This window comes from Chenopodium album, chromosome 26, assembly GCF_948465745.1.
Source record: "Chenopodium album chromosome 26, dcCheAlbu1.1, whole genome shotgun sequence".
Lineage (NCBI taxonomy): Eukaryota > Viridiplantae > Streptophyta > Magnoliopsida > Caryophyllales > Amaranthaceae > Chenopodium > Chenopodium album.
Window position 1 is genome coordinate 30,982,731 of NC_137859.1, and position 23,571 is coordinate 31,006,301.

At 32.3% G+C, this 23,571-nt stretch overlaps 1 protein-coding gene across 1 annotated transcript; it reads right to left on the reverse strand.

Annotated features, from left to right (window-relative positions):
- Window positions 1-1,619: 1,619 nt before the first annotated feature.
- LOC145616608 (vacuolar protein-sorting-associated protein 33 homolog) lies at window positions 1,620-22,183 on the reverse strand. The gene is made up of 23 exons (XM_081671363.1): window positions 22,045-22,183; window positions 21,713-21,800; window positions 21,577-21,616; window positions 21,384-21,464; window positions 19,842-20,036; window positions 19,465-19,575; window positions 19,312-19,377; window positions 17,740-17,847; window positions 17,589-17,630; window positions 17,138-17,194; window positions 13,052-13,143; window positions 10,058-10,109; window positions 9,843-9,899; window positions 9,155-9,217; window positions 8,961-9,067; window positions 7,890-8,012; window positions 7,660-7,741; window positions 7,480-7,550; window positions 3,867-3,947; window positions 2,771-2,828; window positions 2,604-2,665; window positions 2,224-2,317; window positions 1,620-1,979 (listed from the first exon to the last, which is right to left on the reverse strand). The coding sequence occupies exons 2-23, from the start codon at window positions 21,763-21,765 to the stop codon at window positions 1,890-1,892; spliced, it is 1,785 nt and encodes a 594-aa protein (XP_081527489.1). The 5' UTR covers window positions 21,766-21,800; window positions 22,045-22,183; the 3' UTR covers window positions 1,620-1,889.
- Between the last annotated feature and the right edge of the window lie 1,388 nt (window positions 22,184-23,571).

A 23,571-nucleotide genomic window follows, 5' to 3' on the forward strand; every position in this document is an offset into this window, starting at 1 on the left:
GTCTTATTAGATTCGAAATAATATGCATTTTATAAATATGTAATTTTCATAATTTTTTTCATTACGAAATTAAAGATATATAGCGATAAAAAAAACTGCACATAAAACAATGATCTGATCTGAATTTTTTTTTTTTTGAAACAACTAAACAAGGCTAAAATGTAGTACAAATTACAATTACAGGGAATAATATGAGGAGTAAACACAAATACAAGGTACCAAACTTTTTATTTAGGGTTTGTTCACATTTACTGAAATAAGCTGAACTGAACTGATTGGAGCTGAACTTAACTGAACTGATTGGAGCTGAACTGAACTGAACTGTACTGAACTAAACTGAAACGAATATTTTATGAGAGAGAGAAATTAGGAGCTGAACTGAACTGAACTGAACTGATTGGAGCTGAACTGAACTGAAATTAAGTAAATATGAACAGGCTCTAAGTTGCATTGGAGTAAGGCAAGCAAATCTATTAACTATTACTACAACAAAACATTGCTGACGTCAGCAACTCTCAAATTATCCTACGTGTCATTCTAACATTAAAAATTTTCCCTCCATTTTCAATGTGTGATGTGATCATTTATTTTATTTTTTTAACCTCTACACTACATATTTTTCTAACAAAAAAAAAAAAAGAAAAATTAACCACCTTTTTTTTTTATATACAAATGATATAACATTATTTTATGCATTATAATAAAAATTAATTAATTCGTGCAACACACGAGTCTAATCTGGTAAGAAACTCAAATAAATTATGACCTTCTATAATCAGGAATCCTTTGAAAAAATTAAGGTAAAAATAAATTTATTGACACCTAAATTAGAAGGTGCTGAAGTTTTTATTGAATTAAAAAAAGAAAATTAAATTAGAAAAGGAAATTTAACCGGGAAGTCCTCTATTTTTTCTTTCGTTTCTCTCTTCTCACAGATCTATTCTCATTCTTCTCATGGTTTTTCTAAATCAAAACCCTCCACTTTCTCACTCCTCTTCGCCCCTGTGAATTTGTGATCCCGTTCAGATTGGATTTTTGGGTTCCTTATTCTTGTTCATCACTTTCTTTTGTAGTTTAAGTGGTCGAATTCGACTATAAAAATTTATAGGTCTAGTGATTGGTTTGAGCTTTTTCAATAGAATGAAATGGATGTTGTACCATTCTATTGTTTAATTAAATACCTTTATATGGTTCATGATAGCCAACCATAAATACTTCTGGGATTAAAACAACATTTTTAGTTTAATAAGAATAAGTTCAGTTGTATAAAAAAATAAATTCCTTTTAGTAAAAATTAATTTTAGTTCATCAAAAAAAGTCTAATTATTAAAAATCAAAAACTTTGAAGAAAACTTATAATAGAAAATTAATAAAAATAATTTATAAAAAAAATTTCAATTTAACATAAATAAAGTGAAGAGAGTAATGTTCCAAAAAAAAAAAAAAAGCCAAGAGAGCAAGTCCTTAGTCCAACACAATTAAGCTCTTAATAACAACTCTCAACATCAGAGAAGTCTTTTCATTATCATGTTCAAAAAAGGTATATTTTTCCGTGGCTTTTGGCAAAGTGAAGCCTTTGCTGGGGCACAACATCAGATGAATCCAATTCAGCAAATGAGTTTGAGGCGTAAACGTGTTACTTTTGTCGATTAGAAGTGTCAACAAGAGCCTATAGTAAATTAGTCAGATAGAAAGATCTGACTTTTAGTTGATTCACATTGGTAATGGAATGAAAACCAACAAAACAATATCCCATTTACAGTAAAGTTTTAGAGTACACTCAACAAAATTTACGAAGCTTGAAAAACAAAGTATTGCAACCAGAAAATCACCATAACAAACTGATCTCAATCAACGTGAGCTGTAAGCCTCGTCAAATAGTGGATAACTCAAGAAAGTCTTTCCACAAATGGATCCAGTAAAGTCTGGCCATTGATTACCTTTGTCGTGGCAACGATTATATCATATGCCATCAGTTCCTGAAAATTAAAAATTGCAATCAGAGGTTTCACCAAGGAAAATCAATAAAGGACGGACGGTGTCAACTTTAGCTCCATGGGAGCAATAGTACCAGCGATTGCTACTGAAGCCTATACATACCCTGGCCTTCTTTCACCCGGGACTAACATCAAATTAAGGTTCTCATGCCTACTCTTAATGCTAACTTAAGAATGACAGACTGACAGTTCAAATTCAGTCCGGTAATCACAAGATTGAACAAACCTGAGAACTGAGAAAACGGAGTGCAGATATCTCAGCAAATGTCACCCCACCAACAAAAACCACCAGTACTACAGAGCGTCTTCCAGATGCTGCTCTGTAACATAGGAAAACCACCACAAAGGCAGGAGAAGTCAGTATATGAAGCAGCTTATTTAAACTGGGAAAATAGTTAGATACAGAAGCGACGATATGAAGAAAATCACTATTTCGGATACTTATTTAACCGTAACTTCAAAGTTTCTGAATAGAATATAATCTAAAAACATAACTGTAAATCTTTAATGTCAATAAAGCATGGTCAAATCATGCACATTGTTATTTTAACCATACAGAAAAAGGTAATAATTCATAAGTTTTTGTAACACGTAATGAGTGCATACTTGTCAACATTAGCTGATCCTCCTGACAGCGACTCCACTGATGGACCCCTAGATAATGCCCCCTAAAGATAAAATTTCATAAATTATAATCATAGCAATAAGAAAATAAAAAAGAGTTTGCACTAAATCTATAAACATACGACTATACGAGGATAAGAAAAGCTCACTCTTTTTGTTTCTAAGTGTGGTCCAGGTAGTAGCTTTAATATTTCTTCAATGGAACGCCTACATAATCAATTATGAAATCAGAATCATGATACTGAAAAAAAATCCTTAGAAATATGCCAGCAAAACTATGTATTTCATCCTCAGCATATGGTGGGAACTAAAGAATTTATAAACATAAGAGGAAAATGTTATGAATATATCATGGACATGGACTGAGTTTAGGGGTAATATGCAAGAACTAAGCAAGGAGTATGAATGATTATAAGCTGGAAATTATAACCAAATGGTAATTTTACTTTCTGTGTAATTCACAATACAAAGTATATAGGTTTAAGGTGTTAGCTATATATTAGTGATATAATACTGTTGGACATAGGTGTTTGCCAAAATTTTAAGGACTGATACTCCACGCACATCTGCTTATGGACTCTTTAATTCCTAAAATCAGATCCATCACTAGTAAAAGACAGTTGAACTGTAGGAACAGAGACAACAGGCGCATGGAGTAAGGTGATTAAATACTCAACCTACATTAATAGTCAAAGTGTTTGATTGCAGCTCATACAAAATGACTGCTATCTACATTCACTAGTTCATATCTATAGACCAACAGTGATGCATTAATTTAAAAGTCTATTAGTATGATTAAAGCCAGTGCAGTCTCTTTAAAATTTGATTCATGACTTTGAAAGTCTACATGGAAAACCTTTTGATATGGGTACTTATTCTTTCCATGCCATATTATTCAGCTCTGGTATGCCAAAGTCAAGAGGCAATACTGTAAGAATGAGTTGTTTCATAATATTCAAAACACACACACACACAGATATCACCTAACAAAGTGATATTCAAGCAAAAAATCGAACTCTAGTAGCAATCATGCATGGTAAATTGGTAAGAACACACAGAACCATTTCGAGGGTTTTTTTTATTTTTTATTTTTTAGTTTTTATTTTTAATTTTTACAACACTTTGTAGTGTAGTTGGTGCCTAGATAATTGGAAGTAAAAAAATGGCCAAACATAAAAGAAGAACCGCAGAAAAGTTATAGTAGAAATAAGTCAAAACTAATATCTCAGGGATGAATTTTCTTACCATCCAGATCTAATGGCTTGCTGGATCAGACGTATACTAAGTGGTGCATACCCAGAGAAGACATAAGAAATATCGTTGGGGCTGTCATAAACCACACCACAGGGAAGTCAGCATAGCAGCAATAGAGATGATATATAGAGGATTCAATTAACACATAAAATGAAAGCAGTATCAGAACCAGAGCAGCCATACAAGGATTTGCTAAAAAGCACATTTATAACCAACAATATTATACACCAGGTCATAACTGGAAGCAGTGGAGACTATTTTTCGCTCCAAAAGACGTTAAAGAAAATAAAAATACCATAATGCAACAGAGACAAAGAAATTACACCTAACCAGATTGCAATACACTTCACACCTTACAGGAAACAACTCTAAGCAGCTATTTATGGCCTACATACTTTAATAGTGAAGAAGATTACTTATACTAACTAAAAACAAATGAAGATAAGGGTGACAATCGTGACATGTTAGCTTCCTAAAATTGTAAATTCTGCAAAACATATACATAACATAACACTTTTCGTAGAATTCAACAAGGTTTCAAAAAGATGAACTCCAAAAACCATCTAATACAAGAATTATTCATATGGGCAAGGGCGGTTTATGAAGTTCCGTCAACACAAAAATTCAATCAGAGTGTCAAAATTTTACATAGCTATTCATCATAAAACAGATATTCATCAAATTATTCTTCAACCTCACTGTGAAGATAGAATAATGAGAATCAATGTTGGTAATCTCACTAAAGAAAATGAATCAATGTTGGTAATCTCACTAAAGAAAATGAATCAATGTTGATAACAATACCAATGTAGGCTCCTTTGGCACAGCAGTCAAGAAAATAGCTTAGATAGGTAGCAGAGGGCTTATATTACTATCTGGGGGCTTAATTAGCTCATTTACTTGTGTATATCCATCATACTATCTCTCATCAGGGTCCCTGATTGCTCATCCAACATGCTAGAAATTATTAAACAATAATTTTTTAATTTGGGTTGAGACTTGGAGACGGTGGAGGAATAGGTAGAACTTGGTGGATTGGATCTAAAACCGTATACTTCAGAATACATTCGAATTTCTGGAATACTATACCTAGAATAACCCAGGTGAGAACATTATTTTGGCATTTTTATGAAACTTACTCCCTTCAGTAAAATACTATAACAGGGACTTGTGAATCATGCCTCTAACACTAACTCCTGGAAGTTTATCTCATAAGTATTTTCCTCTTACAAATCTCGCAAGGCTACCGTCATCTCGAATCATTATGGATACTAACCTTTACTCTATCACCTTCCTTTATGGAGCTCTATGTAACTCACCATAACCATTATCTCAATTGTCCTTCCTCCACACTCACTGAAGCCTTGCGGTCACCCCCACATTCAAACATCACCCAGAACCCCACTCTAACAACTGTTCTCCCGTCTCTTTCCTCTTTTCTTTCCCTCTCACATTATCTCTTTCTCTCTCCTCCAGGCAAACCCTTCGCCGCTCTCTCGCCATCCACCAACCTCCACCAACCCCCTTGCTTCTGTTCGCCAACCACAGATAAACCCCAAATAGAATTGGTTAGGATTTATTATTCGGGTGAAGGTGATTTTCTAGGGGGGGATGGGGTTGATTTTCAGGGGCATGGGTAGTGAGATGGTTTGGTGGTGGCTGAGTAGCAGTGACTCGGTGAGGTTGGAGAAAAAGGAGAAAAATGTGGTGCAGGTTGCTCAGGTTAGGGTTATTGTTGGCTAGAAGATGGAGGAAGTTGGAGTGAAGGATAGGAGATAGAGTGGATAGGATACACTGGGAGGTAGGGTGCTAGTCAACAAGAAGGTGGAGACATGGGATGTTGTCGGCTTGTCACTTGTGGGAGTGTGGTGTAGATTAGGGAAATGATGTGGTGAAGGATTTGCCAAACCATGGTTAACATATAAATGAAAACTAACTCATTTGAGCCTCATTAAGGTCATTTGTAGGAAACCTTTATTTAATTAGGGTCATTTTGTATAAAACACAAAAAAGGATCGCCATTTGGGGGCTACCATTGAAATTTTCCCATTTATAATCATATGTTCAATACTTTTACTCATACGTTCTAAATATTTATTCAAATGATCTAGATTTAAATCATATGTTCTTAATTTTTACTCACATATTCTGTATCATAACAGCTGTTTTAAGTTTTATACATATGTTATAAATCTTAAATAAAGCTTTCTAAATTTTTTCTCACAAGTTCTAAATCTTAAATCATGTTATTACTCATATGTTTTAAAATTAAAAAAGATGTTCTAAATTTTACTTACGTGTTCTAGAATTTAATCATATGTTCTACATTTTAAATCATCATATGTTCTAAAATTTTACCAGTACGTTCTAAGTTTCATTGACATGTTCTAAATTATAAATTTGTTCTCATTTCTCATATAAGTATGATGTTCTCACATAGGGACCTATTCTCACAAGATCCCTCCCTTGTAAATTACTAGCGTCAAACAATAATTGAAATTTTTACATCATTATGTTTAAAAAATAACCTAAATAGCCAAATTTCATGATTTAAGAATAAAGGTAGTCCGATATGTTGAAAATTTTAAGCAAAAGTAATAAAAAAAAGTAAACCAACCAGTTATATGAATTCTAAGTTCTACTCAGTTACTATATCTACGCAAATCAAGAAAAAGTAAAAAAAATGGACCCTGCATGTGGGTACTTTTGCTTTAAAGTGACGAAAGATAAAGTATGGGGGTTTTATTAAATATAACTGGGCCCACAAAGTAGGATTGTGCATTATAAAAATTGAATAAGATGTTACCATAAAAGGAATAAAATAAAAGTGTGTACAACTTAGAAAAACGGATGAAAACGGGAAGTGAGGAGAATTTTTTTGCCCTTATTTTACAATTGCAGTATAAACCAAGAGGATACCAAGATCTTTCAGGGGGACACCTACCAAGCAATGCTTAGCTTGCTTGATGAAGTTCTTACATCATATTCTTGAGGCATGGGGTTCAAATCTTTCCAAGTGAAGGTGCTTGGGGGCAAGGCTTTCCTTACATTTCCCCCCTATTCCCAATCCGCAAATACTGGACAAAATAAAAATGACCATGAGGGTAGAGGTCTAGTCAAAAGGGGTGGTTGTGGGTGATTGGAAATAAGGATAAAAAAAAGACGGGTAAACCTAATCCAATCTATTCATCACAAATGTGGGGCTGAAAATTGTGAACTAAACACATACAACGCAAATTCCTTCCCTTTTTAACTTTCCCTAAACTATGATGCTTAAGTACTCTTTGGTATCAATGTATCAATACTGGGGAGATTCCCATATTAACATTTTCTCAAGTACAACATACATATGCTTTCTTTTATGTCTTGGTAACTGTTGGAAGATTGAAGGTCTTTGTTAAAGTGTTTCCATTACACATTTAACTAATGGTGGCAGTTTAGTGATTCAACCATCAGCAAGTCATTATGAAATATATTTTGGTACATCGACTTACATAATGACCAGTAGGAAATTCTCTCACCGTAACAACATATATTATAAAAAATATATATTAACGCAAATAATAAATCAACAGGAAATGATGACAGATATCAGAGTGCATACTTGGCTGTATTAGTATCCTCAACTACAAGACGCATAGCTCGTTTTACAGTCAACCAGTTGCTTCTCATTTCCTGTCAGGATCAGCAAGACAACAAGCATTAAATAACTACCAATAAACAGCACCATAATTATGATTGACAAATCAATATTACTTAAATTGCCAAAACAGTTGAACAGAACCTGCTTTCTGAAAAACCCAGCCTTTTCCAGATTATTCAGTGTGGCCATGTGCTCGAATCCATAGCTATGAAGTATCTCTTTCCTTCATCAAACAAATGTACCATATAACATTCATAACACAGTATTTTGAAAAAAAAAAAAGTGTTGCCATGATATGTATGACAGAAATTTTATTTATAAAATAAAAATTAAATAAAATAAAGTGAAAATTAGACAGCAGGTATAGATACCTCAGAGAGTCATACTGTCTCTTGGGCAATCCTGAATTTGTAACAGAAAACAAGATGAGAAGTCGAAGGACATAGGCAAGTGGTTCCTGCTTGTGAATCATTTCTTCAATATACTCGACAGATCTGCATATTACATAAACAATGCATGTGTCCTTTATGTGACTAGCAGAACCATACACATAAAACCCTTGGCCAAACACGTAATGCATCAACAAAAAGCAGTGGAGCTAACGTGAAACCCACCAACATTCTTCTGGATAGCTAAAATGAACTCAAACTGTAAAGATACTAAATTCACAAACAGGTACATTTTTCCAGATTCTAGACATCCTCTATTGATACAGAATGCACTATGAAACTACACTTCAATATTATATGTAAACTTCTTTTTGAGTAATGTCATATAGGATACACAAGAGAATTCAAACTAGACCATTTTATGACATAAAAGCTACTTTGCAATAAAATTTAAGCTTGCCATTTTGCAAAATGTTGTTGGGTAATGTGGCTTTGACATCAATCAAAGACCGCTAGTTTACTGTATCGATGCAATTGGAATCACATTTAAGAAAAACTTGCCTCTTATTTCTATTAAAAAATAACAAGATAAGTGGTAAATAGTAGAACAATTTATGCTGTACTGTAAAAGATGTTTTCTTTTCCTACTTTTACATTTGTCAAGTCACGTCACTGGCCACAAAATGTGTCAAACAACCATGAGATGCGGCTTCCATGACACTGCGACCATGATATTTTTCCACATGGGCATACAACTCATTTTTACTGTAAAATAGACATGATCGTCAGCTTTAAATCCGCAAACAGCATTGTATACAGTAAAAGAGACATGCTTAACTATTTCTACGTCCTAGAAATTGGTATTTATATCTACTTTCATCAATGATCAGTTCTTCTCTCTCACTAATTTGACAACATAATCTATAAAGAACCAAATTACTCCACCAAAGCCCCAATCATTTGTTCTTGATTTAGCAAAAGAAGTAAATCAAATTATTTTCCCATGCTTATTAAACTGTATGTCTGTATCAGCAGAAAATAATAGTAACATACATTTCATAGCTCTCAGATTCCACAATAGTATGTTCCATGTCAAGACGCCCAAGAAATGATGGCTTGGATGTCAATGTGGACAAATGTTGAGCAAGATTTATGTGCCTCTAGACCAAAAAGAAAGGCAAGTTAAACCCTTGAGCTCAATTGCTACAATCAAAAAGTTTGGAAACTATACACAAGATATCACTTACAGTCATCTCTGGCAAGGAGTTCAGCTTCTTGACGAAGTCCTTCAGTTCAGACACTGTTTGATTCTGAAATTATGTTTGACAAATTCAATTAGTTTTGAAATTGATATCTAAGCGCGCTACACTACAGCAGAATTTAATTTCTACATTTTCTTATTTTTCAGTAGCAGATTATAATATTACCAGCCTTACTATTTCGGTATTTCCCATACATGTGCAAGATTCTTAGTAACATATACAGATGTACTAAGGTTCATTCTAGAAATTTTTAATCACTCTCCTTGAAACAAGAGGGAAGACATAATCCTTAGACACCGTCACACAAAATTACTTTTGAGAGACTTGAGTAACACTTTATAACTAAAATTACCTTAAAGGCTCGCCAGTTAAGCAGGTAAAAACTGCAGAGCGCTAGGGGTTCATTTTCAAAAAAGGACATAAATTGCAGAGGAAACATAATCAGCTAGCATTTACCCAGATCCAAGTAATATAGAACAACTATGAATATATAAAACAGATACTCCATTGCTTAGCATACTAAAAAATGAAGGAATCCATGTTTTGTGAATCACATCCACACAAAAGTTAAGAGATACAAAATTGGAAGGGGTTTCAGCAAGTAACACATATTATTCCACTGAATTGATGTAAGCTACAAAGCACGAAATGGGCACAACAGTTGATAACTTACATTGGTTGTTATGTCAGTATAGTCTTGTTTCATGGATGTTGCTTTTTGGCGTAAGACCTACGATTTTGTGTAAATATATCAGACGAGATCAACTGGGTATAAAATAATAATAATTATAATAAATAAAAATTAAAAATAAAAATAAAAATAAAAAGAGAAAAAGATTTGAACAATTAGCCAAATAAAAGTAATTGGGGATTAGAGCAATTGACAACCTGAACAACAACTTCAAAATTGAGGTCCCGAGTCTCCTTAAAAAGCTTGTCACTGAAAAACAAAAAAAAATGGTGAGATAGCTGAATAGGTTTACTTAAAGATGGGATATCTGTGGAAAACACCAATGACCTAACATACACAGTTTTTGGAAATAGTTTCAGTATATTAAGTGGGATGACAAAAGCTTATTATCAAGCAAGAGTATTTTGGCCTTAAAGTATATTGTTTTGGCACAATTGATAAAATCTCAAGTGCCAACACAATATACTTTAAGGCCAAAACACCGAATGATACCAAGCACTTCAGAAGGTTTTTTTCCTCCTACATATCACAACCCCTAACTGTGTACAGACTTGGAAAGTCAAAACAAGAGCTTACAAATAGTTCTCTAATAACCACACTAGCATATTATCACATCTAGTGCTTTTAGAAGACAATGAAACTTCCTCAATTTTTCTATTTTAATATTCCACTTTGAATTTCTCGTTTGCAATTTTGAGCGTTGATATTTGTAATCATCTACAAGTTATAAAATGTTGAAATTATAAAATAATATAAGACATCCATTTTTATTTGCTAAGGGTATGTTTGGTTGATCTAACTTTGTCTGAATATATTAGATCTAAACTTAATTTAAATTAATTTATTTGAATTTTCTGAACTTATGTTGCCAAATATTAGAACTTATCTGAAATCATTTTATTTTAAAAAAGATAAAAATAAGTTCAAATTAGATGAAACAAACATATCATTGGTGAAAAGAAATGTTGTAAGAAATAAGACATGTGAATAATTCAAAAGTCAATATGGAACAATTCAATGAATCAATCAATCAATCAAAGCCTTAATTGCATAAGTGGGGTCGGCCACATGAACCAAAAGTAATTATTTAGTAAAGTCATCTACAAAAATCTACCAACTGGGGTTGGCGTGAGTGGTTAAAGGCCTCTTGCTCCTTAACCAAGGTCTCGAGCCTTGGGTATGGAAAAAATTGAGAAGGATGCTGCCCATCGAGGTACCCATGCAAACTCCCGCGGGAGATTAGTCCACTCGCCAAAGGCGGGGGGAACTCCTCGTAGTAGTACCAAAAATCCTACAAAAATCTTCTTCCTCCATCCCTTAAGATCAAATGTCTCAATCTCATGCAAATCCATGTACATCCCATCCTTCTTAGCTCTTTCCAACCAAGTCATTTTCAGTCTCCCTCTCCCTCTCCCTCTCCCTCTTTGAACCCCTCCATGGTCACTCTCTTCCACTCTTCGTACCTGTCTGCAATGCTTGCCACACCTATTTTCTTTTGAATAACCTCATTTCTGATTCTATCTCTTAGAGTGTTCCCGCACATCCATCTTAGCATGCACATTTCCGTAACCTCCATCTTTTTAATGTGCTCCTTATTAGAAGCACAACATTCTACACTATAGAGCAACACTGGTCTTAACTATAAGAGAATGCTTAAGTCACGTGATAGTCCCATGGCCGCTCTTCATTTTTCTGGATGATCGACCCAAAAAATTTAATATATTCACTCATGATCAAGTCCTTTTCGTCCAAGCTCACTACATCATCGCTTGTCCCCCTCTATGCACCAAAGTGGCATACCAAATATTCAGCCTAACTCTGACTTAGCTTAAACCCTCTAAATTTCAACCTTTGCCTCCATTACTCCAATTGGGCATTAACCCCATCTTTAGTTTCATCCACAAAAACGATATCATCCGCAAACAAAATACACCATGGAATCTCATTTTGAATTGGCCCGGTTACTTCATATAGAACCTTTTCAATACAGAAATGTTGGGGAACTAAAACTTTAAAACTCAATTAAAGTTCCTTAATTTATTTGTTGGACAAAGCAATGCAACTAATTGATGAGGGCAAAGGGAGTATAAGATTTTAGAAAGATACGGGGTTAAGTGATTAAAAGGAAAAGTGCTAGTTGAAAGCTAGCAAACAATAATCATTTGACATTATAGGATAAAGAATACATAAAGACCATACAAGGATGTGTTCTTTTGAACTTATTTACTTATACTTATTCCAAGTTTGTAACTAGACCACCCTTAAAAATAAAAATAAATAAATAAAAAAAAAACCAACTACAACAAAATAAAAATATAAATTCAGACCACACTAGATCTTATTTTTGTTTTCTCATGGCCAAACATTTTTAATTATGCGCCCATAGAAATATACTCTCTCTGTTTCTTTTTAAGTGCATCACTTTCCTAAATCGGTTATTTTTTTTTAATGCATCATTTCCTTTTTAGACATCTTCACTTATTTATTATTATAGCTCTCTCCGGACAAGTTTCCCACTCCTACATATTTTTAATTTCCCTCCACTTACATTCCTTACTTTTAAAGTTTTAATTCCCCAACAAACCCATTCTACAGAATTTTGAACTCTATTTAACTCACAGACTTCAAACTATGTGCTAGTCAAACTAATGTACTTAAAAAAACGGAGGTAGTATACATTTGCAAACTTCACATCAAGACAAATCCAACAAGATCCACTTGATAATGTTTATTTTCTTTTATACTAACATACAAATACATTCAAAGATTAAGGTATTTCAAGTAAAGACAGCAAAGCTATAGATATTTTCAACAGTGAAACATATCCTCCTAAACTCTAGGAACAAGCCACACAACTCTGATAAAATCTAGCAGAAAGGCTATTTAGAGAAAAATGTGTCGTTCAAGTCTTTCTACTCCCTCCCCTCCTTTATAAGCAAAAACAAGTAAATTTAATACCATAAGCATGTTGAACAACCAATGTGGCTTCAGGTAAAAACTTTAAATGAGTAAAATGCAAATGCTAAGGGGTTAAAGGACAATAGTAATCATGGAAGAACTAATAATGCAATAAGTAAACATTGAAGTATGATTCCACAACAATTGAATAAATAACTCCGAAAAGTTATCCGGAGTAAGTTCAATAGTAGTAGATGTCCGAAGATAGTTTAAAAGCATTCCTTAAGATATACCTTGAATTTAGCGGTACTTTGACCTTTTTCCCCTCTTGGGCACCCATAATAGATGCATCAAGCTCCACAGCGCCATTATTAACATGTAGCAACTGCAATTGTCCAATAATCATACAGGTTGAAACAACAACTGAAAAGTTAAAGATCCCAATGCTTACCAACAAGCATAGGATAGAGAAGATAGAGAATTTTAAGTTTTCAAGTAAGCTTTGTAAAGCTTTAACTATTTGTCATTTGTTTTGCCCCAATAATAAGCCAACCCACAAAATTAAATAGCAGCTAAGCAGGCATTTATGAAGATAAGGCCAAATAAATAAATGATTATTACTTTCAAAATAAATGGTTTGACAAGATTGTTGTGAGGTTCATATAATTACTTTTAAAATTGCAATGAATAATTGCATCAAAGTTCAATCATTGCATGAACCATCTATATCATTACTTGTAATACCTTCGGATATGATTTATTGTTTTTCACATCTAATATTTTCTTGGTCTATTGCTCGTACTCTTCAATTTACCTCAACCATATTGAATCCTCGTTAGTCAGACGTGGGGAGGACAATTCGACCCTTCATTTTGGGCTATAATCAAGGAAACTTTTCACAAAATGGCTAGCAATCTACAAAGCTGAGGTGCATTTAAGGTAGGAAGTAGCAAGCTATAATAAATGTTCCAAGTGCCAACAAAATCTCAAAAAATTTCCAAAGCTTGAAGATGACCACCGACCATAAATCTATCTAACACATGCACTTTACGCCATGGGAATTTCTCTTAGGAAAGTTACAAAACTTTTGACAAAATGGGAAACACTCATCACATCACCAGAATAGCTTGTCATTCCCTTCAACACAACCACCTATGAAGTCTCAAAAAAGAAACATTGAAATGCTTTTGATTACAATTCCATGTCAACACTTTTTCATGGTAGCCTACTTAGTAAGACAATTCTAAACAGATCTTGAAATTGAGCCTGTGAGGGTTGATTTCCACACCAAATGGTCATGCCTAAAAAAATTAGCAAACAACTCTACACCGTGAAAACCATCCATGTACTAAAAATATGCAACTCTTGCAAGCCTGATCTTGAGAAGAAGACACCAACATCCATGTACTAAAAACATGCAACTCTTGCAAGCCTAATCTTGAGAAGAAGACACCAACATAACCTCTCTACACCTAATAAACAGTTTGATGAAATTCTTTCATGATGCAAAACCTCCACTGCCACTTTGCCTTGAGAGCTTCATTACATTTCACTTTTAAAAGCATTCAAAAGGCACTCCAATTACAGAACTCATTCTGTGTAATCCCCCGTATTTTTAAATATATTATTAATGAAATTATATTTTATTCATAATATTTATCTGCATTTTTTTCGGATTTAATTTTAAAAGTTTCAAATTATTTTTGGGGTTGATAAACGATTTTATTATAAAGAACTTTTTATGAACCTTTCTTCAATAATTTATGTCCAACAAACAAACCAAACCCACTTTCCTTTCTTAATTGGCCCATTAATTTTATGAGGCCCAATCTTAAAACTAACCCTACACCACTCTCTCTCCTATAAATACCCCATACATCCCCAAAATTTCCCCACACAAAAGGTTAGTCTTATTTTCTTTCTCTTTTGTTTTATTAATTTGTGTAATTATAATTATTGATTATGGGTTTTGATTTTATTGTTTGAAATCAATTTAATTAGTATTAAATTGTATTTTGATGATTAAACTTTATAATTTCAGATTTTATAAATGTTATAATTTTCAGATTTTGTAAATTTAATAACCTAGGGTTTTTAATTATTGAAAATCATGATTTTAGGGTTTTTATGAACAATTGATTTAGGGCTTTAATAGTAATGATGTTTTGAAATTTTGGAGATTATACTACTAATTAGTTTCCAGATTATTTTGAACACGTAAATTCGTGTTTTAATGTTTAGATTTCGGTTCATTAATATTAATCCCGTTTTAATCCCGATCAGGTTCTGAACTCATCCGATTTTGACAAAAAAGTAGTGTTTTCCATGTGGAAACGATGTTTTAAGAAAGACTCACTGGTAGTGAGCACCACCCTCTCGTGGCCAAATTCTGCCTCTAAATATGATTTTCGGGCAGTTTTTCATTTTTAACGAAGTTTTTTATGCTTAAAATTTTATCCTTGAGTTTGATTAATAAAATTAATTATGTTTAAAGTTAATTAAGCATATAAATATGTGTTTTTTTATTTTAATAAGTTTTTCATCATATTATATTGTTGGAAATTACTTGGGGTAGTAATATTAATTGTTGGGTGTTTTCTAGGAAGTGATTTTTCTCTAGGAGACTTTTAAGTAATTAAAAGTGGCGCAAAGAATTGTTTATACGAGGTACGTACATGTCTAATTCGTAGCAAGTAGTATCATGTTTAGGTGCCAAAGAAAAGAACTTAGTTTCATGATTAGAGAACACTTGGATGCAAATTGTTTGGTTATATATTTAATTAATTTATGTGTTTATGTTTATGAGACATGTTTTGGTGAATTGGTTATGTTTGTATGGAATTATGGATGCAAACATGTTGAATTATATTGGATTAATTGTTTGTATGGAATATTGATACAAACATATTTTATTGGATTGGTTTGTCAACCACATTTGGATTATTAAAGGATTGGAATTTAATGGTTTAAGTGGAATGAATTTATTAATTATTCCACAAGGTTATTATTATTTATTTATTACTCAATCAGAACTTGTTAGTATGTTGAGTAAAGGTGGATTAAGCCGAAATGGCTAGGTGAGTTGACTATGTTCAACAATTTTGGATAATTTGGAAATTTAATGGAATTAAAGGTCAATTTGTGATGTGATCACCATTGTCCTAAATAAGATTAAAAACGAATTGATGTATGATTGTTATGTATGGTCTTCTTGATTGAGTCGGCTATTAATTAAAATTGTAATCACGTAAAGTGAAACATGGATGAGCAATAAAACTCTGGAAAGCGTGCACGTCTAGAGTATTGACAATTATGGGTTGGGGTACACGGTGGTAGCCCGTGGCTTTTCAAGGCTTGCTTGATCAACATGTCCTCTTCTCTTTTGGTATTTACATTTTATTTTATAATGAAAGTTAGATGGGATCCTAGACTAACTTTGTGAGAATGGAGTCGCGCCCATTCTTGCATCGCGCTAAACTTTTATTTATTTCAAATGGTCATTTGGGACCAAAATGATTTGGTGGATTGGACAACCTCGTCTATTGCTTACTCCAAACTAAATTAATTAAATTAAATATAAAGAGTCAAGTGTTTGGAATTAGTTAGTAAGTATGTTGAGATAGTTGAATTGTTTAAGTGTGGAGTCTTGATTAATGAATTCGTGTTGTATGTTTATTTATTATAATTAATTGAGCATGCTAGGTTTTGTACGTTGTAGCTTGTATGTACTCAGCTTTGCTGATTGCGTGCTTTTGTGTGTGTTTTCTTTGGTCATGACCTTCGCCTTTCAATGACCCTGTGATGATCCAATTATTACACTTGTATTATTGGGGAGCAGTATGCACAGGTTAGCTTGATGATGTGAAGTTAAGGGATTTGATAAACGCATTGTCAAGGGATTGGTGTGATTGAGAGTATTCGATTCTTGTGTTGAACTTATTTATGCTTTGCTATTTCGTTTATGTTTTGGACTTTGATTATTGGTATGGTTTTAAATAAGGGCCTTATATGGTTCCAATTTGTAAGCTTTGACTTATTCGTTTTCTAAACTATGTTATTTTTAAGACTTAAGTTTGTCTTTCTGCTGCGATACTTTGATAAAGCCTTAACGTTTTAACACGTGGCGGTAACATGTCAATGGTTCTCCACTATTTTATTTAAAGCAAGTGGTTTAGAAAAGGGAGAATTATTGGGGTGTTACATTCTGTCTCTGTTTTTTAATTTTTGTCCAACTCTTCCCTCCTCCCTACTTATCAACAAATTGATTATGTAATTCTTGTAACTGTGTAAACTGGTCCACTACTTTATTAGACATAATTACACAGTATACTAACAGTAAAATTGAAAATCAAGAGCAGTTTATGCATGCATACTCCTACCTCATCCAACAAGCCTTCATAAGTTAACTGGGTACACATTGGAGTTACCATGTCCACCTGCAATGAAAAATTATCAGATAACCGGCCATCACATAGAGCTTGACTATTATCCACCCAAAAGTTAGCTATGTGAAACTTAGATTTGAAGTGATGACTAGCTCATTCAGTAACATGGAAACCTATATCTACTTTTCCAGTGAAATGAAGAACATGTTTAAACAGAAAAAAACCTAGATATTTCACTCTATTATCTTAACAAATGAATAGAAGCATGAGTACATTTATTTTGTATGCATAATCCTAAAGATTAACATTTATCTAGGCTGCTCTTCACATAATTTTCTTCCTTATTCATTACCCAAAAAGGAACAAGAATTGAAGAGTATCATCAAGATTACATATTATATGACCTACAATCAAGCAAGAAATGCAAGGCAATTCAAAAATTTACCTCTCTATCTAGCAAGATCAGTGTACTTATATCTGGTACTGCCTGAAAGTGATGTGCATAAAATATGTGAATAATTAACCAATCAAAAGAAACTACCATTTTCAAACAGATTTCAAATTGAAAAAACACTCAAAAATCAAAGTTCAATTACATTATCTATGTTGACTGGCTCTTCTATCTGCATTCTATCCAAAATCTCTGAAACACGAACTGAAGCCTTGCCTTTCGCCCTCAAATTTGGTATCAACCCAAACGAAAACTATACACATGAAACAGAGAAAGGTTTAGGAAAACTACCTAAATTACTTTTCGAAAAACATCTTGCTACAAAATCATCAAGATACTGATGCACCTAAAATAATTACTTTCAAAGAATGAGCCTAGTTTGATGTTGCTTGATCTCAAGGACTAACAATTAAAACATGAGAGAGTTTTAGAGGATGTAGTGCAAGTATGCAACAATATTTGTTACAATTCAAACCATTTAACTATAATCCCAATCCCAAGGTACCTAAAGTTTAGATTCAGAACTTTGGTTTTCTAAAGAATGAAATCTTCCTGAATAAAATACAACTGCTTTTGTCCCTCAAATGAGTCAGATCCAATTATTCAGGTCATATATCCATGTAATGATTCAAAACTAATTGGTAAGAGAGCTCATTAAGCAAAATAAGTAGACAAGGCATAAAAATTTGAACCTTTTGATGATATGCTAATATATTAGGTCTAATCCTTTAATGTCAAGGCATTTTTAACTTCAACTTATTACTTGTTACTTAATTTTCTTAAATTCAGAGAATACCATACAGTATAGATCGAACCAGAAAGATTCTAAAAAAGAACTTGAAAGTTTAAAACCACAGCATCTTAAATAAGGTTAAGAGAACAAAGCCTAGGCCTACTTAGCCAAAAAAATCTAGTAAAGGAATTAAAAATAGGAACTGCAATATATAACAAAAGACAATCCAATTTGAGCGATGTGGACATCACTTTACAATATTGTGATTTGTAATGTTAGGTTTAACCCCAGTTTTGTAGATAACTTCCCTCTTACAATATTTTTTTCTTAGCAACATAATCACAATAATAAGCATGAGCAGTGTATAAACACGAACAATACTCTAAGAATAGGTACTATTATGTATTAAGCCAATTAGCCAGCCCAACCATTATAATTCAATTATCAATAATAGAAACTGATTGTAGAAGATGAAGCACAGCCCTGCATATCCTGCTAAAAAAATTTGTTATTTTACAAATCGAAAGCCGCTACTCAACAAACAAAGAATCATGGTTGCCACTCTTGTTCCTTTTATAACTGCTATTTTAAGAATCAAGGTTTATGCAGTACAAAAGCAGTTTGGGGTCTCACAAACCCAATAGGCAGAAGGTAAAGTAATAATGGAATCAACAATGTAAACACTTCTCTGTCTATAACATCAACAATTCCTTCCTGAAAAAGATCCCCACTCCTGACCTTCGTTTTTGTTACAGAAATAGTCCCAAGGAAATCATAAGTGCAGTGGCATAGCATGCATATGTGTGTATCACCGAAAGAGCTACATACATTGGAATGAAGGATGTCCAAGAAAAGTATTAAAAGTGCCTAATTATGTCATCAGTGAGTAGACAGAATGATAATACCTAATTATGTATCACAACAAAAAAAAAAACAACATAGGAATAGAGGCATAATAAAGGCTTGAAATCAGAAAGAACAAACCTCAAGCTTATGAATGGCTTTTGCAATATGCCAAAGAGAGCTCGTATCAGCATCAGCTAGGCACTCCTAAACCACCACAAAGGGAAAGGCTAAGGGAAACATCCATTATAATACAAAAAGTATAATGGAAGCATTACAAAGCAAGGCTATTACCTTGTATGCAAAGTCAAGTTCAAAAGATATCACATCCTCGTCAAGTGGAACCATGTATAATGGGTATTCTCCAATTGTAAATAAATCATGTACTTTTTCCTCTTTCAGTATCTGTACTCAAAGAAAAGAGTAGAGTTTAGATTACAAATTTATATTTCCTTAGAGACATATAATCACATGGTAACCATCATACTATAATATTATGAGTGTATATAAACTTACAACATTTCAGCCCCAAAGTTTAATACATTGCAATGGAATAAACAAGAAAATCAAGAAGCTAAATGATAGCAGTTTTGTATGTAAATAATGTAATCCATTTTCATCATCACCTCTCTCTAGCCCACACATTCAAATCAACAGAAAGCAGATAGTACCTGTTCGCATGCCACAGAACGCCGAGGAACAAAGTAAAGATAGTATTCCCTTTGTAATCCCTTTGATGTGTTGTCATGAATATGCAGGGATATATGTCTCATCATTTCAAGTTGATTACACACAAGGTACACCACTTTTGTGCATTCCGTTTGTAGAGGTTCAGCTGACAAATGTCGCAATTCTACCCCATGTTCCTGACCCAGATGTCATAAGACAGCATTAGTATCAACAGAAGTTACACATGCCAACCAACGGAATAAATTAAAATCAGATTTCATTTACACATAAAGCTCTAAATATATTGTTCATTTTCTCTACTGCTAATAAATTTTACATCAAGAAAAACGACATTTGTGTAACGAATTACCTATTGCTTTCTCATTTCTATCTCAAATAAAAGTATAAAACAATAAGAGACCCTTTTGAGTAGTTGTCAGATTTCATTTTCCTCCACATCATCATAAAAAAAGGGCATTTTACACACTTAAACTATTAATTGCATTTTTTTAGATATAACAATCCATACAATGGTCATTCATGCAGCCACTATTCTATCAAAAGTTTGGGTATAGCTATATTTCTTCATTTCTAAACCTACATCTCTACTACTCATTCCCTCTACACTACTTGAAGATTAATAGCATACATGTCATACCTCAGTTCTCATCTGAGATCTGACCGACACTTCAAATAGACAGTTACTACTCTTGTTGTAAGTGGAAAATATTATACTTTCAAATCTTTTATAAAGTTTCAACAAGTATATGTATAAGATAAATAACCATTTTTAAAATAAAAATAAAATATAAAAATTACAAATTATGTACAACAGTAACAGTAATGATAGTGATCTTAGCAAAGATTTGAAGGCTAAACCAAGCTTCCAGATCAGTGATAACAGGACCTTGAATTGATCAATTGGAAAAACTCAATTAAAAAATAAACATCAAGCAATTCTAACAAAATTTTCTCCAGAAAATTACTCTAACTTAGAGATTTGGAATTAAAAAAAGCTAAGTAATCATAAAAGTTTAGAACCTCATATTTCTATACAAATCAACAAGACATGATTCTAAGGAAAATATCTTCAACTATCATTTGAACGGTAAGTCCAAAAACTCTTGAATGGCAATGACAAATTCCAACTTATCAATGGGCACTGCAATTGCCATTAGACTAATACTAAGACTGATAGAGCTCTTTATAAAAATACGACACATGCACTTAAGATATTACACCCCTGCATCTTAACAAAACTTCTGCAAGTTAGTGGCATTATACAGCCCCCCAACTCCAATACAACCTCCTATATCTCTCGCTCTATATATGCATTCTCCACAAGTCCACATTCCCTAGATGGTTATCGAATTTTATAATGTCATATCTATGTACTTATGTCTCTTGGCATTATCCTTCTAAGTAATCAACTTGGAAAATGTTTGAGACATAGCACGATTAAAGCAAAAGCCGATATCCTAATTGATAGAGAGAAAAAAAGACCAAAGTAATTACGCAAAGATGGGGACATCAACATGAGTTACCTTAAGAAGTGCAGTCTGGACAATAAGTGAAAGAGAGCCACTGAGTTTTGGATCAATAACAAGACATTTTTTTCCTCGAATCTGCGAAACACGAGTCATGAACAAAATAATGACATTATCCCAAAAACAAGCTTCATGTTGAAATGATCAATACAAAGAAACAAGACTTATCGCGAACACCAACAGAACTCACATTTTTAATAATCGTTAACAACTCTTTCTGTGACTGTTCTCTGTATTCAACAGATATTTAAACAAACACTACATCATCATATATGAAGAAAAGAATAACATATTCGAAATTCGACAAAATACGAATAATTAAGTACCTGAGAGAAGCTAGATTAATTGCAGCATTATCTAAATTAGGAATTTGAGCCATTGACGCAAGGAATTTGATCCCCTCTCAATCAAATACTGCAGCAATTAGAAACTAAATTCATCTAAATACTGAATATTGACTAATATAATTTCCAACAAATTACAACAAAAATGTAATCAGCAAATCACCAGTAAACAAACTGAATAGAATTTGATTAATTAATCAATGAACTAAATAATTGTTGATGATGAATTTAGTTGAATATTTCATAAGTAAAATGTAGAGAGAAAAGGATAGACTAATTTGAAATTGAGTGAAAATTATAATGCAAAATTGAACCTGAGAAAAAAATCAGCTAATTGGATGAATCAATTAACTTGGATTGAAGGGTGAGTTGGAGGAGAGAGAAAGAGAATTTTCGGCCCTTGCCACCGTACTTTACCGCCGGTGTAGCTGTTGTACCGTTGTTTGTCGTGACTACATCAATAGGTTTTTTTTTTTTTTTGGGGGCGGATAATAGGATGGTTTTTGATCTTAGGTCCCGTTCTTTAGAGCTGTTCTGCTCTATTGAGTCCTGCTCAAATCAAATCTGCTCTATTTAAAATAAATCAAATGATAATTAATAATAACAACAATAATAATTAATATTCAATAATAATAATAACTAGATGTAAGCCCGTGCGATGCACGGTTTTTAAATATTTCATTTTTGTATTTTTTTTTTTTTGTAATTTCTTAATATTTTTTGTTTTTTATTTTCTATTCTATTATTTTAACATTATTTAAGATAAAATATTTTGTTAAGTTTTAAATTATTCTTATTCAAATATTACGTATATAGAACTTGAATTTATAAATTGAAATAAATGTTATCTCATTCATCGGATAGTTAGATAAAATCATTAAATCAAAATATATTTTTTTAATTTCTAATTATTTTTTAAAATAATATAAATCCTAATGTAAAAGATAATATAATAGATAATTTTTGTTTTTTTTCATTATTTAAATCTTAAATTACTATTTTTTTGTTTTTAATTCTCAAATTTCATTTGTTAATTTTTTCTTAAATGGCGACTGAAAATTTAAATTCTAAATTAATATATAAATCTAATTTTTCTTTGGTCGAAATATTACTTTTGCTTATGTGGCGTGCGATGCACGAATTTTTATAACATTTTGTATATAAATATTTTTTGGTGATATCTTAATTGTTTTCTTGCATTATAAGTTTTAAAAATTTTGTATGAAAATATCATATCATCAGATATATACATAAAACCATTAACATCAAATGATAATTTATATTTTTTAAATATCAAAATATAATTTTAGTTTTTTAAGTATTATAAATCCTAATATCTAAAGATAATTTTTAGTTTTGTAACAAATATAAATGATAAAATTTAGTGTTCTTAAATAATTAAAATCCCAATAAATTACTATTCGTCAATTTTACCTACGTGGCAAAAATTTAAAATTTCATTCGTCACTTTTGTTTAGGTGGCGAGTGATTTTTTTAATTCTAAAATAAAATAGAAATCTAATTTTTAATTGGTCGAAAATATACCTTTTCTTATGTGGCGCTCTCAATGCTCTCCAAAAATGCCTACTTTATTTATATATACTAGATGAAAGCCCGTGCGATGCACGGTTTTTTCATACATTTTTTTTACAGGTGTTTTTTCATATATAAATCTCAAGAAAAGTTATCTTTCTTAGTTAAACAATACGGAGTATAATTTAATTACTATTGTCTATCAAATAGGATAATTTTTATTATTTTTATGTAAAAATGTGGCTTTATCTGTTGATGTATCTCGAGAAAAGATAATTTTCTTACTTAAACCATATAATATTTTAATG

Coding starts and splice junctions, on each gene's coding strand:
- LOC145616608 (XM_081671363.1), bottom strand. CDS start 21,765: ATGGCTCAAATTCCTAATTTAGATAATGCTGCAATTAATCTAGCTTCT. Junction 17,848..19,311: donor AAGCCATTCATAAGCTTGAG/GTTTGTTCTTTC, acceptor TCATGTGTATAG/TTTTCGTTTGGGTTGATACC. Junction 7,551..7,659: donor CTGGGTTTTTCAGAAAGCAG/GTTCTGTTCAAC, acceptor TGATCCTGACAG/GAAATGAGAAGCAACTGGTT.